Source organism: Callorhinchus milii, unplaced genomic scaffold (genome assembly GCF_018977255.1).
Source record: "Callorhinchus milii isolate IMCB2004 unplaced genomic scaffold, IMCB_Cmil_1.0 Scaffold5, whole genome shotgun sequence".
Taxonomy (NCBI): domain Eukaryota; kingdom Metazoa; phylum Chordata; class Chondrichthyes; order Chimaeriformes; family Callorhinchidae; genus Callorhinchus; species Callorhinchus milii.
This window is the reverse complement of record NW_024704746.1, coordinates 20134253-20151120: the sequence shown is the minus strand read 5'-3', so window position 1 is coordinate 20151120 and position 16868 is coordinate 20134253. Positions and strand designations below refer to the sequence as shown.

Below are 16868 nucleotides of genomic sequence, written 5' to 3'. Positions count from 1 at the left end.
CTCTAGCTTTTAAAGAAAAGTATTGTGCAGTTAGGCTCAGTGTTATTTTGCTTGACCATGTGAAACAGGTTGAAGATGCATTTTCTGCAGTCCTGAACTTCACATAACTGGTTTAGTATTTCTTATGGCCTTCATTGGCTTGTTGAAGATTTTCACGCAAGAAATGGTAAGTTTACATACTGAAGATTATTGCGATATTGTCATACTTTGTGTTCTGTGGCACCTCTACAAATTTGATATAAATTAAAACTCGTCTAACCTTGGCATGGTGAAAAATAAATTCAGTTGTACAGCTTCCTTACACGATTTATTCCAGTGAAATCCAATCGGATGTTAGTGTTCTGTTTCTGCAGGTTATTGGTGTGCTGGGATGGCACAGCTGGCAGATATTTCTTCAAAATACATAATACAGCCTCCCCGTTCACACCCTGAAAGATCCCTTGCGTTATCTTGAGTTTGTGTTAAAATAACCAACCAGTCCCTAAAAATGTTGGTTATCCACTATGGCAGCAAAATCTGCCACAGGTGAAAAAAAAACTCTATACAAATCCGAGAGTTAAAACTGTTCAGACCACATTTCATTAATGTACTAAAAATAAGTGTGAAACACAAAAAAGATGATGCCAGGTCTTAACTATGGGTAAATGCTGGATTGCTCAGAATAGTGGAAAATAATTAAACGTATTTTGTTAAGGTGGTTTTCCTCTGGCTAAGTCTTCCAAATTGGAGCCAATTTTAAGAATTTCACATTATTTTGCTAAGTCTTCCTCAACTGTTTCAAATTCAAAACAAAGGGGTCTTATAGGCAAAGATTAGGTGGCGTTTTGGGCTACTTTTGTTGTAAGTTTCTTATCTGAACCTCTGTGAATATGTCATATTGTAGATGCACGTACATTCTTGTTCTCTGACAATAAACATGACATTTTAAAACTACTCGCTTCATGAGAGGTTTGCACTCAGTAATTGTTCTGCGAGCAGCCAATGACCCCGGTGCCTATATAGTCCACATTGATTGGAGTAATTGTATAAGTATAGCATTACATGGTTTTTTGACATATGAAGTTCAATAAAATTCAGTACACGGTTCCATCTGTGCTGGGAATTCATCAACAGTAGATGGCATTCGATCTGCGTAGTCGAGTGAGAGAGAATCCTGTCCTACAACTCGAGCACTAACAAAAAATCCTTTGAAAAAGCTTAGCTTTCAATCAAACTCAACTGCACACAATTTTTTTTTCATTTAAAATTATCAAAAGCATCTTCCTAATGTGCAGAAAATCATTACCTAGGCAGAAGAGTTCCACCGGTAAGGCTTTTTTTTAGGCTTTATTACCGAGGGAAGCACTAGAATTAATAGGATTTGATTTCTGTTAAACGTTTAAATCGGCCTTTAAGGGAAGGAGTTTCTTCCACCGTGCTTCATTCCTCAATCTCTTTTTCCCCCCCAAGGCCATTCCCCCTTCATAAAAGACTTACAAGATGGTAGTAAATTCATTCACTATTAACGTAATGAAATATGAGGCTTTAAGGGCTATGGAGCTGAGGCAGGGCAATGGGACTGAGCGAACACCTTGCTTGGAGAGCCAGTGCAGACTCAATGAGTCGAACGGCCTCCTTCTTTGCTGTAAATTTCTTGATTCTATGAAATATTCACTTAAACTAAAGCAAATAAACTTTGATAATGCTTCAGTTTACCAGTATAACTCCAAATCGCATTTAGATGAGAAAAGCAAATAAGGTCAGGTGCAAGTGGAGGCACAGAAACTGTAAAAATAGAAAGACAATTATTTAAAATAAAAATAAGTATACAGGAAAGCATCTATCTGATGCAGAATTACTCTGTTCATAGAGACTCATTAATAGACTTTATTATTTTACAATGAGAATCAAGCTAAATTTGCTATATACATAATTTACATCAAATATATTCATTCACAATTAATCATCCTTAAGCAAGGAGACATTGTGCAATTGCAACCATATACGTAGTTGTTAAGTGAAACCATATGGATGAGTGTGCTTTAAAACCACAGATACTCCTTATGTACTCTAAACATTCACTCCTAAGCACACCACCTTTAGCTCATTGTAGAAGTGGTCATAAAAACCATGCTCAATGTCACACCTCCCCCAGACCGTGCGTGGAAATTGTGCCACTGTTCAAAAAGTGACATTGCATACACTGAATGTTATGATGAAACGAGGGCAGCAAATTGTTTTTGTACGCTTGCATTCAGGAATATCCACAAAATCCACAGAAAAAGCTAGGCTCAATGGTTTCCAAGTGCATATAGGTTTGGAGCAATGCAGGCACTTGTGGAAGCTAAATCCTTTTAAAGTTTATCCAATTCAAAAGGCAGAGCAGCAACAACCCACATGAAGGCCTCACGCCCGTCAATTTCAGAATCTGATTCCAGCTGTGGCCAGATGTTCAATTCCATTCACTGAACTTGGGGGGGATGGGGATGGGGGGGGGGGGGGAAGAGTGAGAAGACCTTCAATCATCTGGTTCCAAAGCTCAGCGCTCATTACGCAAGGAGTACAATACTTGCTGTTGTGCTCTGTCTGGAGATAATTTTTTCACCCATATGTTGGGAAGATGTATGGGTGAAAACATAAAGCAACAAAAATACACCAATTGGCACAATAGGCTAATGAATCAGACAAAGGATTCAGTAAATACAAAATAAATTAAGTTAAAAACACGAGAATCAATTTGACCGATTTGACTTCACTGCAATTCCTTACAGAGAAAAGTGAATGCAAAAGTCAACAGAATGAAGCACATTTGCCCCTTAGTGATGCACGGTAGAGTTGATGCTTTTTTCTATTACAATCACAGACGAGACCATGGGATAACAGAGGCAGAGTTGATGATCGTGTTACTATAGCAGACCAGTCCAAAGATTGAAGCATGCTGTGTTGATAACAGACTCCAGATGATAGTACATGGATACAAGCTGAGGTAGGGGGCTGTCGCTGTTTTGTGGCTGTGCAGGAAGTGGCTCTCGAAACACAACCTTAAGATTCTGAAAGAGAATCACATTCAGTCCATTATTTCATGTCTATGCTTTTGTCCTCCAAAGAGCCATCCACCCTAAATCCAATTCCCTGAAAACCTCTATTATCCTTATTCTGCATGTTCTTGTCCCAATTTTTTTTGAATGCCTCAACCAATTCTGTTCAAACAGCCACCCCGAATAAATAATTTTGAACCTCTGGGAGAAGAAGTTCTTCCGAACTTCTCCTTTTACTCCTAGTAACAATCTTGAATTCACTGTTCTTGTCACCTACCAGTGGAAAAAGTTTTTCATGATTATTTTTCTCAAATGCTTTTATCTTAAACACATACATCATATCAGCACTGTATTGGAATGTCAGCCAGACAGAATTCAAATATTCAACGTGGGACTTAAACCCAGAACCTTCTGATGCAGAAGCAATAGTGCTTCCAGCTGAGCCAGTCTGACACTAATTGACGGAAGATGATCGCAGGAAGGGCGGAGAGAGAGAAGAGTAATTTAGTCAGTGTTCCTGCTCTGATCACTACCCAGTAATCTCTGCTTAAAAAAAACTATTAATATATAACTTTCAGGTAACTAGATTGACAGGTCTGGCTCAGCTGTGATATCTGGAAAGTCTGTCAAAAGTCACAAAGAGAAATAATTTAAAGTAATAATGCTTGGAGATGAACTTCTAGATATGACAACAAAGCCCTTCATACATACTATGGAAAAAAATGGTCACACTTTGTATTATACATGCATTGGGCACTCTGATCAAATCTTACCGTCTTCCCAGACTGAGAGTTAAGAAAGATGAGAACAAAGCAGTCAATAAACTTCTGATTCAGCACTGCCTGTGAAATAAAATATACCACAGTGTTAGTCATAGGCTGAAGAGGTCTACAATTTCTTTCTGCCAGTACAAGCAACCCTAAATTATGCTGAACAAAACAATTTACAGAACACATTTCAAAGCCTGCATTGGACTCTCAACATTTTTATTTTATGCCCTAGTATGTACACATAAAATAAACTTTGTTTTGAATGTGAATGTTTTGTTCAGTTGCAGTGATTGTATTAGGAATCATACACCTGAAATTGCTGCCGTGATGAGACTCACAATTGGGCTGAAGGGGTTTTGACTAAAGGTTGGGTAGACTGAGGTCATATTTCTTAAGAGCAGAGGAGGTTATTTGAAATAATGAAAGGAATTGAAAGGTTAGATAATAGACAACTCTCCCCTTTGGTAGATGGATCCATTACAAAGAGGCATAACATTAAAAATCAGAACCAAGACATATAGAACTGAGGTCAGGACGCACTTCTTCACACAGATGTAGAATACTCTGCCCCAGAAAGCTGTAGAAGCAGAATCAATACTGATGTTTAAAAGCGAGCTAGAAAGATACTTGAGTAGTAGAGGTATTAAAGTATATGGCAAAAGAGCAGGTCTTTGGAATTAAAAATTCTCCCAGTGTCTAATAAACCAGTAGAATAGGATCGATAGGTGGAATGAAATTCCAAATCATTTGGGGACTACATTTCAGTAGGAGTACTTTCTTCTACATTAAAGGAGTTTCTCGATTCCTTTTGACAACAACCCCCTCTCCTGACCGCATTTCACATTCGAAGCAGATCCGATCATTTTCATTCTTGAATTAATTAATACTGCCATCAGTTTAGGATAAAGAACAATTAGAGATTGAACTAATCTAGTGATACTACTCTTCCACTTGCAAAAGAACCTTTCAAAATACTCGGGTGTCTTTCGTGCACAGTATGTACAATGAGGATTCATTTAGAGTTTCGATTTGTTCAACACAAAATCTGAGTTCACATTTGTTTCACATCAAGCAAGCAATGGATAATCTTGGTTAAAATAAAAGCTGTGCTTTTTGGAAATAAAAGCAACATGCATGTTCTGCCACTGGTGCACTGCTAGTTGTTTTCTGTACTGGATTTTCGATATTGTATTTCATCTTACCAAATACTGGATTCCTCTGTCTGCATCTACAAAGTGTCGGCAGCTCTGGGAGAATCGGTTCAGCAAAACCTTGATCAGACTCTGATACCAGCTGGTACTCATTGATAGAAAGCAATCCTGGGAGAAAAGACAGATTCATACCACAACAAGTACTACTGCAATTGGCCAAGGGGTAAAGAGACAGTAAGAATAAACAAAGTAGGAAAGAGGATGAAAGGGAATATAGTATGAACCCAATTCCCCTACGAGAAAAATATTGAAATCATTAGATTGTGCCATTTGTTTTTTTTCTAATATCTGGCTATTTCAAACTTTTCATCGATCAGCAAATTACAGTTAGAAAAAAAAGACAGAACACTGGTTGTTGTCACAGTACTTGATACAATGGCCATATATTTTGAACTTTTTCCATGATTACAATCAATGGAAATTACAAATTATAGTCTGTGGGACTCATTTTGTAGTGCAGTGTCTATGGCTGTGCCCTTTCATCTATATTGCTGAGTGACAGGTTCAAAATCTAAGTGATCAACCTTTTTTATCTAAAGTATTTCCCTCCATGCTTCCTCTCAATACCCTACACTTCCACCCCTCTCCACCCCAAGAAGAATATCAATTTTGTTTGCCAAGTGCTAAGTATCTGATTTGGAGATCAGTAGCAAACTGCATTGCAACTGGTCTCAAAGCAGAAATGGCCTTGTATATAAACAATTCATCGAGTCCAATTATGTTTTCTCTTTGAAAGTGTAAGATCATCAACATATTGAAAATTTCACTTTGGTTCACTTAAAAAAGGAAATATTTTGTTAAATATTCCAGTAAATGTTACGTGCAATAATTTCAAAGGTGATGCAGGACCTACCACCCAGACATTGTCTTCTGATGACAGAAGGGTGTTAATTCTCTACTCATAGCTTACTAGGGAAATAGAACATATTCACTTTTAAATAGCATTGCAGAAAGCAGACAAAACAATAAAATGTGATTTGGGCCTGGAAGTAAATGTCAGAGGAGTGATCTGGGCAAATAAATACAAATATTGTAAAGCTTTAAATTCCATTCGATTAAGTCTATTTGAATACCCATTTGTACTTGCCTCACTAAATAACTAATTAACTAACAGGATTAACATGCCTTTTTAACAAATTCTCTAAATATTCTTCACCTTTTAGTCCAGGGCACTGTACAATTCATTATCATTCATTTTAATCAATGTTTTTAATCCCATAATGTACACCTGCAAAATGTTTATTGATTATTTAGTTTGGCTTCAAACACATTGGGTTGGGACTCCACTGCAATAGCTGCAGAAATGGGAGCGCCTGATTTTCCCCATTTCTCAAGCCAAATTTACAACTACAAAGGTATGCAATTTAAATTAAAAAGCTGTTTGGATCGAAGGCATTATGTTCAATGAGTGGAGATGATGATGGATTTCTACACGTGTCAGACATCTGGCAGAACAAAATGAATGGAAACGTATGGTTTCATTTCTTAGAATTTTCATCAAGTCTGAAAAAAGGCTATAAAAAATCCTGATACAAAATGTAGGGTTTGTTTTGCAAAATATGTCATGTATTTTATACAGCAGCACACTTCGCTGATAGAATTATTGTGCATAATTGTAATTCGTAATTAAGTAATCAATTGCAATTAAAGTTCCACATGTAGAACAATAGATTGGCTTGGAATAATGAGACCTACACCCTCCCCACTCCCCTCTCCCTCCCTCTTTCAAAGGGGAAACATAACTAAATTACTTCAGGAAGACAGAAAGAGATAGTACGTCCAACATAAAGAGTTCTCTTTCATCCCCCCACCGCCTGGTCCAGAGTAATTGAAAAAAAACTCCCACAAGTTGGTGTTCAGCTGCAAAGTGGAAGACCATTCATGCCAAAGAATCACTGAGCTACTCAGTTTATCACACTGATAATTATGTCAGGAGGCAGTTTTGTTCCAGTATCTCCAAGCTAATGCAGATGTCTGTAGTTCTTTGGTCAATATCCAGGCTATCTATGTTTTATGAATGGGACTGAGTTTGGAATTATTCTGCAAGTCACCTGTAACTGGAATCAGTATGCTGCCTCGATTATATGGGAGAAACGTAAATGTTACATCGCTATTTTATCAAATCCAGCAATCCAATTGGGTATCTTTGCCAATGGGTGATAATACTTTAGACTGAAACTTCTACCAAAACAACCTTGTGTTTTCCTCATTGCTTTTAGATAACAGGAACCTTTAGCGAGACAATCATTCAGAGGTACAAGTAAATGGGAAGATTCAATCTCTTACCAGCTGTGGATCAATTTCGGAGATGGATTTGCTATGCACTGCACTCAGCAACTCCTCGAGCTCTGTAAATGTTAGCTTGCTCATCTTGTATTTGTCTGATGACAGATGCTCCCCCAGAAAGAGACGTTGCCAGAGCACGTCGCGACGGCAGTGAGATTTTGCCTGTTGAACCATCGTTGCAATCTGTTCCTGGGCTGTGGCCACCTCAGAGGACAGCAGTGGGAAGAGCGGTGAAGAGTAAAACAATTCCGGTGCCATCTTAAACTGCTTCCCGTGAGAGTAGAACTCACTGGAATCACTTGCCTCATCCCACCCATCTGGGTCACTCTCTCTCCGTTCGGTTTCAGATTTCTCCGACGAGGAATCTCTGTTCAAGTCCAAAGAATCCCTGCGAGTCCGGGGAGGTTTCTTAAAGCGTCTCATATCAGCAGTCAGTCGTGGAAAGAGCTCCCTGCAGCTTGTCATTATCACATAGAAGCGTAACCTTGAAAAAAAATACATTTACCATTCAATTAACAACAAATTTGTTTTGAGTCATCTCTAGAGTAACCCAGGACACAACAAAAAACTGGCTCCTCTCAAGCAAAAGAAGCATTCACAGCTTCTCTACTTTACAAACACTTACAGCATGTTCTGCCCTCCATAAAAACATATAGGATTTCGGCCTCAGACCTAGGGAATGATGCCACAGCAAATATCCATGCACACAAATCTGTGAACATGTGAATTTTGATACTCACTAAGGCAAGCAAAACAGTATTGGGGAACTGAACACTTAGAATCTATCAGCAGTGAGGACTCCCAGGTCAGGTACAGAATAGTCAGATGATGAGCAAAGCTCTCATCTAACTCAGTACATTTATCACTTAGTGCTAGTTGGATAAGATAAGTAGTGTGAAGATTGCCAGACAGCGCTCACAATGGTAAGCAATACGTTAGCTGGTTAACCTCCAAACAAAACTCCGACATGCAATCTGGGTTACCCAAAAGCCTTGGCCAATTCCTGCCCAACACTTTCCAGAATTAGTTATGCAGGGTACGTCCCTCTAAGGAGAGTGAATACTCCATTCTAAATGCAGGACATTTCCAAGCATAGATGACATATAACTGTGGAACTCTGTCTGGTTTGGTTACTGTGAGCAAGGTGATGGGTTTCTATGTGTCAGACAGCCCCCAGGAATCAAATTTAAAGCATTAATTTCTGTAAGACTCAGTTAATACTGGGCAGGAAAGGGAAAACCATCACATATTTAAAAACTGCAGAAGAATAACCCATTTCCTAGGCCTTCATCAATGCTGCACTTCAAATTGGAAAACCCTCCTGTCCGTTTGGGGGCAACCAAGTAAAAATTGTCATTTCTGGGCTAGATATCTCTTCAGATTAATGATGTTTCCACACCCAAAGCTAAAATCTGACACAATATCCTTTGACTCTCCTGACAAAGTTGTTCTTAAGAACTGTAGGAAACTTCCTTGAAAGAGAGGAGAAGAACCAGGTTAGACCCAAGGCAACAAATGCATCTGCCAACACCATCATTGCAAATTGCAGAAGAGTTTCTTTAATAGAGAATGAACTGATGACAGGAGAAACATAAATTAAGTGTAAATCTGAAAGAAAGCCAGTGCTGCCTCGAAGCCATCGTATGGCTTCTACAGGTACTGTAGGATTAAAAACATTTAAAACAGTTTATTTGCATGTTGACCCCTCTATTGCTTTATGCGTGGGAGACGAACAACTGAGGAAGAAGATTTGTGAAGCACCTTAATCACTGCAAAATGTAGAATGTTTTGTTACAGATATCCATTCCAATATATCCGATACGAGGCCCTGTTATTTTGAGCTAAAGCCCTTGTGATATGATTTATATTTTTAAAAAATCCATATTTCAAATCGGCCATTAATATCGTTTGGATATTGATTGCGATACAAAGTAGTTAATGGAGCATAAGAACAATGTAATGAAACACAGCCATATTGAACAGCTCAATGAACCAGAAACCCGTCAGAAATGGATGCAATTACAATTTATAGACAAATTGACTAAAGGATAATTAACTACTACACAAGCAGTAGCCTTAATTCTATTTGAGATATGTCAAACCTGTCTGTACTCACTAATTAGATTTGTGGAGAACAACAGAGTAGGGAAAGATTTATGCTGAAAAAATTTGATTGAACTTGTGGAGTCTCATTGTACACAGTGTTAAGTTCTTGAAATGACAGCTGTATTTATATAGAAAAAAAACATTTCTGCATTTAAATGTCATTGCCACATGAGTAGAGCTAAGAGGTAATTTAAAATTTAGCATCAGGATTTTTTCAAATTTAATGTAGAATCAATATGGAAAAGTAACAATACCAAACACATAGGGTCCTGTCATTAGACATTTTGGATTACCTCAACCGTGGACATATGCTGAATTCCACAGTGCTTCAGATTATAAATAAACCTAGTCAGCATTACAGTGACAGGCAGAGTGAATATCAGGCACTACAATAAATAAGGGACATCCTTGACAATATTAAGACATGTTCTGTGCAGCACAAAATAACTACTTCCAACATGTTGTAGGGATGTCACTACGCCAGCAATGAAAGATGGATTCTGGCTACTTCTCAGATTTAAAAACTACAAATAATCACAGGTAGGAGAAGCACGGAGGTTTTACTGCACAAATTATTGGTATCTCTAAAAGTGCCTACCTAAATGCACTGCAGAAGTAAAACATTTTTATATTGCAGGTTATAATAATAATCCTTGTATTTGATATAGCGCCTTATCATGTCGTTGAGACATCATAGAATATATTATAAACAACAACTTGCATTTATATAGCGCCCTATACCCAGGCCAGCGTCCCAGATCGCTTGACAGTGAAAGAGCACGATGCCGAGCTGAAGTTACTTCATTCCTTCTTGTTGACAAAGATTCACGGAGCTACATGGACACTCTTGCCCCTTAACATTTTCCACGTCAGCCTTGGGGAATAACTAACTCATTATGTGGAGACAGGGCATAGTCCTTACCGCAACATGTTGTGTTCTGTTTCTGGCTGTTCCTCGAAAGGACCTGCGCTATGACACACTAACAAGGACACATCAAACTCATCATGGTGTCGGATTCCTTCAGAATCTTTGTACGATCCCGATCTTAACACAAAACACAAGGAAATGAGATTAAATTCTTATGAAGCCTTTCTATCAGTTCCAAACATGATTCAATACATCATTTTGCCCTTTACAGTACTTTTGAGATAGAACTGCGCTCAAATCATGAAACTCTCTAGCCTTTACTGTTTTCCCCTCTCATTATAAAACACTCAGTTACACCAGCCTTAGAAAGCTGCTGGACCTCTGCTCATATACATTAATCATAACATGCTCCTAATTATAACAAAGTATTACATACAAGGTCTGCATTATAAGTGTAGGGTAATAGGGTGCAGTTCTCAAGAGTACAGGGACACCAAGCACACCTATTCTCTCGGTCAAATGGAAGTGAGATTCCAATAACAAAATGGTGTGCAAATATCTTAGCTGTATAATACCTATTCCAGAGGGCTACCAGCGCATATTCATGCATTTCTGTGTTCTGCGTCCCCTTTCTGCTATCCATACTGACAGTCATTCTTGACATCCTCAGTGGCTTCATTCCATATATGCTGGCATGGTCTGTGATGTAGTTGTATAACTGGTGAGCTGTTGTCATATTTGTAGACAGGCAAATGTTTCCTTGGAAAAAAAAGACAAAAAGATTGAGAATGGAATTTCAGAAACCTAATCTCAGCAACAGGCATCAATTTGCATAATTTGTTTTGTTCATTTTAGCAATGTGTTCCACATTATCATATCTATGTGGAATCTCTCCAGCCTGCTATCAGAGTTTTTTGGGGGTTTTGGAATATTTTTTGTTTCCCCTGGTGGTTCAGTACTATATAATAATAATAATCCTTGCATTTGATATAGCACCTTATCATGTCTTCGAGATGTCTCAAAGAGCTTCACAGAATATTCTGTAAACTGAGTTGACTGTATATTTTGTGGGTGAAACACAGCAGCCAATTGCACACAGAAGTGTCCCACAAACAGTCGTGGATTGAGTGATCAATTTTTATTAGAATTTTTTTTGAAAGGATTATTTCCCCCGGAAAAGTGATCTGCCAATTAAATAACTACCAGGTTCCCACTTCATGCTAGGTAAACAAGAGGCGTGTGGAGTAAGAAAACTTGCCCAGTGTTTCACCTTGCCAGGAATCAAATCTAGGTCCTTTCGCTTGCGAGGAGAGTGCTCTAATCACTAAGCTACAGGACTCCATATGCAGCATATAAACACAAAACATTTACCCATCGAACCACCAGGTGTACAGCACATCTAAACTACATTTTTTTAAAAAAAGTGTTAACACACATTCATTTCCTTTTCTCTTCTCTTTGTCCCCAACCACCACACAGAAGTGACCAAATGACTCATTCTCTGACCATCACGAATGCTGCACTGTAACTAAACATTAGGTGGTTGGTGAGAATATCTCAGATTTACTCTTATTTCCAAATTTCCCTCCTTCTAGTAGAAAGCACCTGGTTAATGCATCTCAAAGTAAGACAATTGAGACTATACCTTTGCTATGTGATGACTCTAGACATGAAACGGTACCTTTACACTCATATTACAGCATACTGCAGTCCCAACATGATACGTCCTTTTAAATTACATTTAATACCAGTTTTGGTCCATGAATTCCAAATCAATTATACACTGAAAGCAATAGTGGGATGCAAATTTATTTCTTCCCCTTGTCCCACGAATAAATAATGCACAATTAAAATTCACTCAAGAACTGTGCTGCCTTCCTCACTCAGGGGAAAATTGTACATCTCACTACTCAATTGTCTGTTCTCTATTCATTGAAGTTGTGTAGCTATGTTTTGAATTGACTGCAGTGAAATTGTTTTCCTGTCAAAAATGAAGATGTTTAACAAATTTGCGACGACAAGCAATAAGACTCAATATTCTAACCAGAGCTTATATAACGGACTTCTCATCTTCTACAAGCCCTTTATTTTCTTGCATTTTTCAGTTTACCCTTTTTCTTTACCTTCGAAGATATGGTTCCTTCCGTATTTGGGAATGTCAGGATGGTGACAGATAAAATCCTCCAGGAAGCTGGTCAGGTGGTAGCCTTGCCTTAGTGTCATCTGACGGCCAACCAGGTACTGATGAATGATGCGCAAGTGGAAATCGTAACTGAAGGAGTGAACGTGCATCAGGTCCCGCACTTTGTCACACTCCTCGGTAAATAACATTGACAGCTGCCAGAGCAAATATTATATGTAACATGTAAAGATTGGTTATTTCGACAACGATCCTGAACAGAGAAATTACTGTGGCCATAATTACAATTATATCTCCCCAACCTAAATTGCAAAGTTGAACATGTAATTGACCATTTGTTACAATTTAAAAGTTTAAAAGTAACGAAGCATTTTATTAAATAAATGTTTGCAATATTGTCAAAATTCACATTACTTCCCAGTTCCATTGATAAAACCATGAGTTGCATCACAAACAATGTCCCTTATCTATTTAATCCAAAACATAATCTAAAGGAATATTTTATATCAAAGGGAGCATCTTTATTTTGGCAATTACATTAGAATGAAGAAGATTCAGGACTGTGAACAACGAGTTTTAATAAGGAACCAATTTGCTGTCAAAATGGTCCATTACCCTAATAATATGCAGCCCATTAGCAACCGATTATAGAATGCCCTATAATTCCAATGACCATCTGAACACAGCAGTCAGAATGGCCTTGAATGGTCAAAGATAAAGGAGTCGTAAAGTTGACAGTTTTGATAGTTCAACTCGTTAGGAGACCAATGTTGTTCCTATTGATCCAAGAAGGCTGTTCTAACATCTTGTTATGTCATGAATAGGTTTTACTGATAAGACATCTATCCAAGCAATATTGTACTGCTAATGGAATTGGTCAGTTAAAAACAATGCACAAGTGAAACTAAATCTGATAAAGTCAAGAGACATGAAAAAAGGCCACCATCTTACAACTGTTGTTGGGAGGGTTTATCCACCTCTGTACTGATTGGGACACACCCACCACTCAACCCTAGAAAACCTGCTCATAGTATATAAACTGGACCGTTCCAGGATTGGGAGAGGAATCCCTTCTTAAGTAAGTATTCAGCTCAAACCATAAAGATCATCTCTCCCTCAGCCCCCCACCGACCATGGCACCACAATGCAACACTTCAATCTTTATTGAAACAAGATTTAATCCACTTACTTTTTGAAATGTAAAAGTTGATATATTGAATAAACTGCCATAATGGGGTGAACCTTGACTAAACGTAAAGATTACACTTAGAACTTTAAGTTTCCTTTGCTTAGAAATAATCTCTTCCCATTAGCCTTTCCCGATTCGATCCAGGTAACTTCTCTATTTGTGACTGTAAAATCCTAGATTACACCCAACACTTTTTTTTAAATTCCCAACAATAAATGCAACTCCTAAGAAGTTATCCTATTCCTGTACAATACCAATATCTCATTGAAAATATTTCATTTACAAGTGATCTCAGGTATTAATTTTTTTTCAAATTACATTTTGTGCTGCTATGTGACATTCAACAGTTTTATGTGCCTCAGATATTATAAAAAATTAAAACCAGAAGAATGTATATTCCTCCAGAAAATTATAAGCCCAGTCAAGGGCAAACCCTCATAAAGACGTACAAACTTTATTTGAACAGGGTGAAAAGAGACATGAAGTACTGCACTTTCTTCTTCACTATATTGTCTTTTATTACAAATGTTTTCAGAAGTTATATAATCAACTCACCTTACTATGTGCCCAACAATCTGTTTTTTTTAAAGAAACATTTCCATAATTCCCATATTCTTACAAAAAACCCAAGCACCCTGCACAGCACACATGTCCACCCAGGGATAAGCCTAACTGCAACACAATTCCTCTAGAAAGTCTAGTTCCAACAGAAAACCCATTGAACACAATGTATGAATTTAACCAAAGTATCACTTCCCACCACCACAGAATTCACACCAAAGTATTTTAAGATCCTGCCAGTATTTCCACAGACGTCTATCTGATAGCACTGCACACAACTCCACAAAAGGCATCTGCAAACTTCAGGTACTTACGATTATAATAATAATCCTTGCATTTGATTTAGCGCCTTATCACGTCTTTGAGACTTCTCAAAGTGCTTCACAGAATATACTGTAAAGTGTAGTGACTGTATATGTTTGTGGGCAAACACAATAACCACACAGCAGTGTCCCACAAAGAGTCATGGATAGAGTGTCCAAATTTTAAAAAAAATATTTTGAAGGAATTATAAAATTATTTTTTATATAAAGCGCTATAAAATTAACCCGGTGAGCAATGAATGAAACTGTTTCGATTTTACATTTGAGAACTTAAAGTTGAACCGAATATTCTCATTGCAGCCACCTGAACGCAAGAGATTTTATAAAGATTTGCAAATGAGAGAATTTCAGAAAGTTACCATTAGAGTGTGCAGAGAGCCATTTGGAAAGCTTCCTAAATGATGAATTTCCACAAAACATAGATCAAACAGAATAGAAATGGGCCAGTGTTAAACTGCCTGCCATGGGCATGCTCATCTTACAATACATCTTAATTGTTTTTGAAAGTTAAATCTCCACATAAAAACAGGAATTGTTTATTGGTTAGAGGGAGTAGGGAAGTAAATGATTTGATTCGAAAACACTGGACTGACATATTTGGTTATATTATATTCCCTCCATTTAGTTGCATCTAAGATTCCACTGTGAACCATACTGTTCATTACTTAACCAGAGAAAACAATGAATAGAATCAGAAATAGTTCCACTCAGAGAATTAAAGGGTAAGGCGACTGTGAATGTTATATGAATTGATTAACTTCCCTATTACTTGAAGGAAATACAAACTAACCATCTTCCAGATTCATTGAACCCCCATAAATTGAAGTACATAAGAGAAGGGTTTTGGTTTACAGGATTAACAGGAGTTGAGTGGGAAGGGGGTTGGGGAGGTGGGGCGGAGGGAAGTAAATGGGGTCTCCTTTGGGCTTTCGCACATTTCTTAAACGGTATGTAACCTCCAGACAAAATTTTCCCTCTAATGAATCGATGGCCAATTCCTATTAGTATATGGAGTTTGATTGAATGAGGAAGAATAAGTGATTAGTGTGGCATTAGGCAGGGAGTTTTCTGGTATATGATCAAACCCAAAGTGCAAATAGCAGCGGAGCAGTGCAGCACAGATTAAACCTCCATGTATTGAAAAAAGCACATTATAAGAAGCAACTTATACCCATTAATACAACACATCACATTATAATGATCAGTCAGTGGCGGAGAGGGATGGAGAATGAGAACCTGAGCCAGTGTAGCAAAAGTTGAGCAAGTATGTGAAATGGGAGAAAAAGAGAGAATGTACAAGGCCCCTGGAGAGTGGGACATACCGCTGACTCTGAGACCGAACTCACTTCAGCAAGGCACTTGGTGCGAGCTTTGGACACTAGAGAGCCCTGATGGAGACAGGAATGGAGATGGGTATGGTACTCAACATAGAGACAAAGCAATTTCTATTCCAGAGAGACACTGACACACACCAAAGCTCACAACAACAAAAACACATTTGTTACTCGTCTTCTTTTAAAACTGAACAACTCAGGGTTGTTCCATTAAATCAAATTTTGCCAAAACCAGAAGCAATTATTGTTATTATTTTAATCCAAGCCTCTATTATGAAAGTCTCTTGGCCAAAGATGTACCTATAGCTTGGCAACACAACATACCCTCCTGCTCATGACTTAATGGAACAAAGATTTTAACTGCTCAGAAAACATTTATGGCTCCCATCACAGAAATGGAAAAGTGATATTTCAGTTCTCGACTTTGGAAAGCAAATTACATTTAAAAATAATCAATTAATGAGTAGAGGCATCAGATTTTTAAAAAAATATTGTATCGACTTTGAATGGTTATCTTTTAGATCCATTTTACCATGGCATATTGCTGTAACTGCATTCTGAACCTTTAATTTAAATTGAGAACTTGGTTATTATTTTACTATCAAAACTCTGTGTTACCAAAAAGAGAGACTGTTGTGTACAATCCAGCTCTTTGTGTGGCAGTGCCTCAAACAAATGGGATGAACAAAGACCAACAAGAGACCACACATTATTTACAAACATACGGACAGACAACTCTTATAGGGATTTTTTATATAAAAATATTTGAGAGCAGAAAAAGACATGCACTATTTCAAACAGAAACTCGTCAATAAAACAAAGAGACTCAAATAAGACTCGAGACCAAACATCAAAGTCTACACAACATTGGATAAACACATGGGGAGAACTGGATTGTGACCTTGCAAGATTGAATCAGTTAGATGCTGTTTTTTGGGAAGGGTAAAATCTCAATCTAGGTAACAACTATTAAAACCCAACCAATGTGCATCTCAAACATCACCGGCATTGTGTCCTGGGGCTCAACCTGGGACAGAATAGCACTTATTGTAATCTAGAGGCA

At 37.8% G+C, this 16868-nt stretch overlaps 1 protein-coding gene across 3 annotated transcripts in view; it reads right to left on the bottom strand.

Moving 5' to 3' along the window:
* Window positions 1–2476: 2476 nt before the first annotated feature.
* Window positions 2477–16868, bottom strand: part of szt2 (SZT2 subunit of KICSTOR complex) — a 73054-nt gene continuing 58662 nt past the window's right edge. For all 3 annotated transcript variants that reach the window (XM_007887076.2, XM_042334975.1, XM_042334976.1), the window contains 8 exons: window positions 15794–15859; window positions 12382–12595; window positions 10834–11017; window positions 10313–10435; window positions 7285–7768; window positions 4990–5106; window positions 3791–3859; window positions 2477–3029 (listed from right to left, as the gene is read on the bottom strand). In XM_007887076.2, coding sequence (XP_007885267.2) covers window positions 2886–3029; window positions 3791–3859; window positions 4990–5106; window positions 7285–7768; window positions 10313–10435; window positions 10834–11017; window positions 12382–12595; window positions 15794–15859 — 1401 coding nt within the window. In that variant the 3' untranslated portion in view covers window positions 2477–2885. The remainder of the gene's footprint in view (window positions 3030–3790; window positions 3860–4989; window positions 5107–7284; window positions 7769–10312; window positions 10436–10833; window positions 11018–12381; window positions 12596–15793; window positions 15860–16868) is intronic.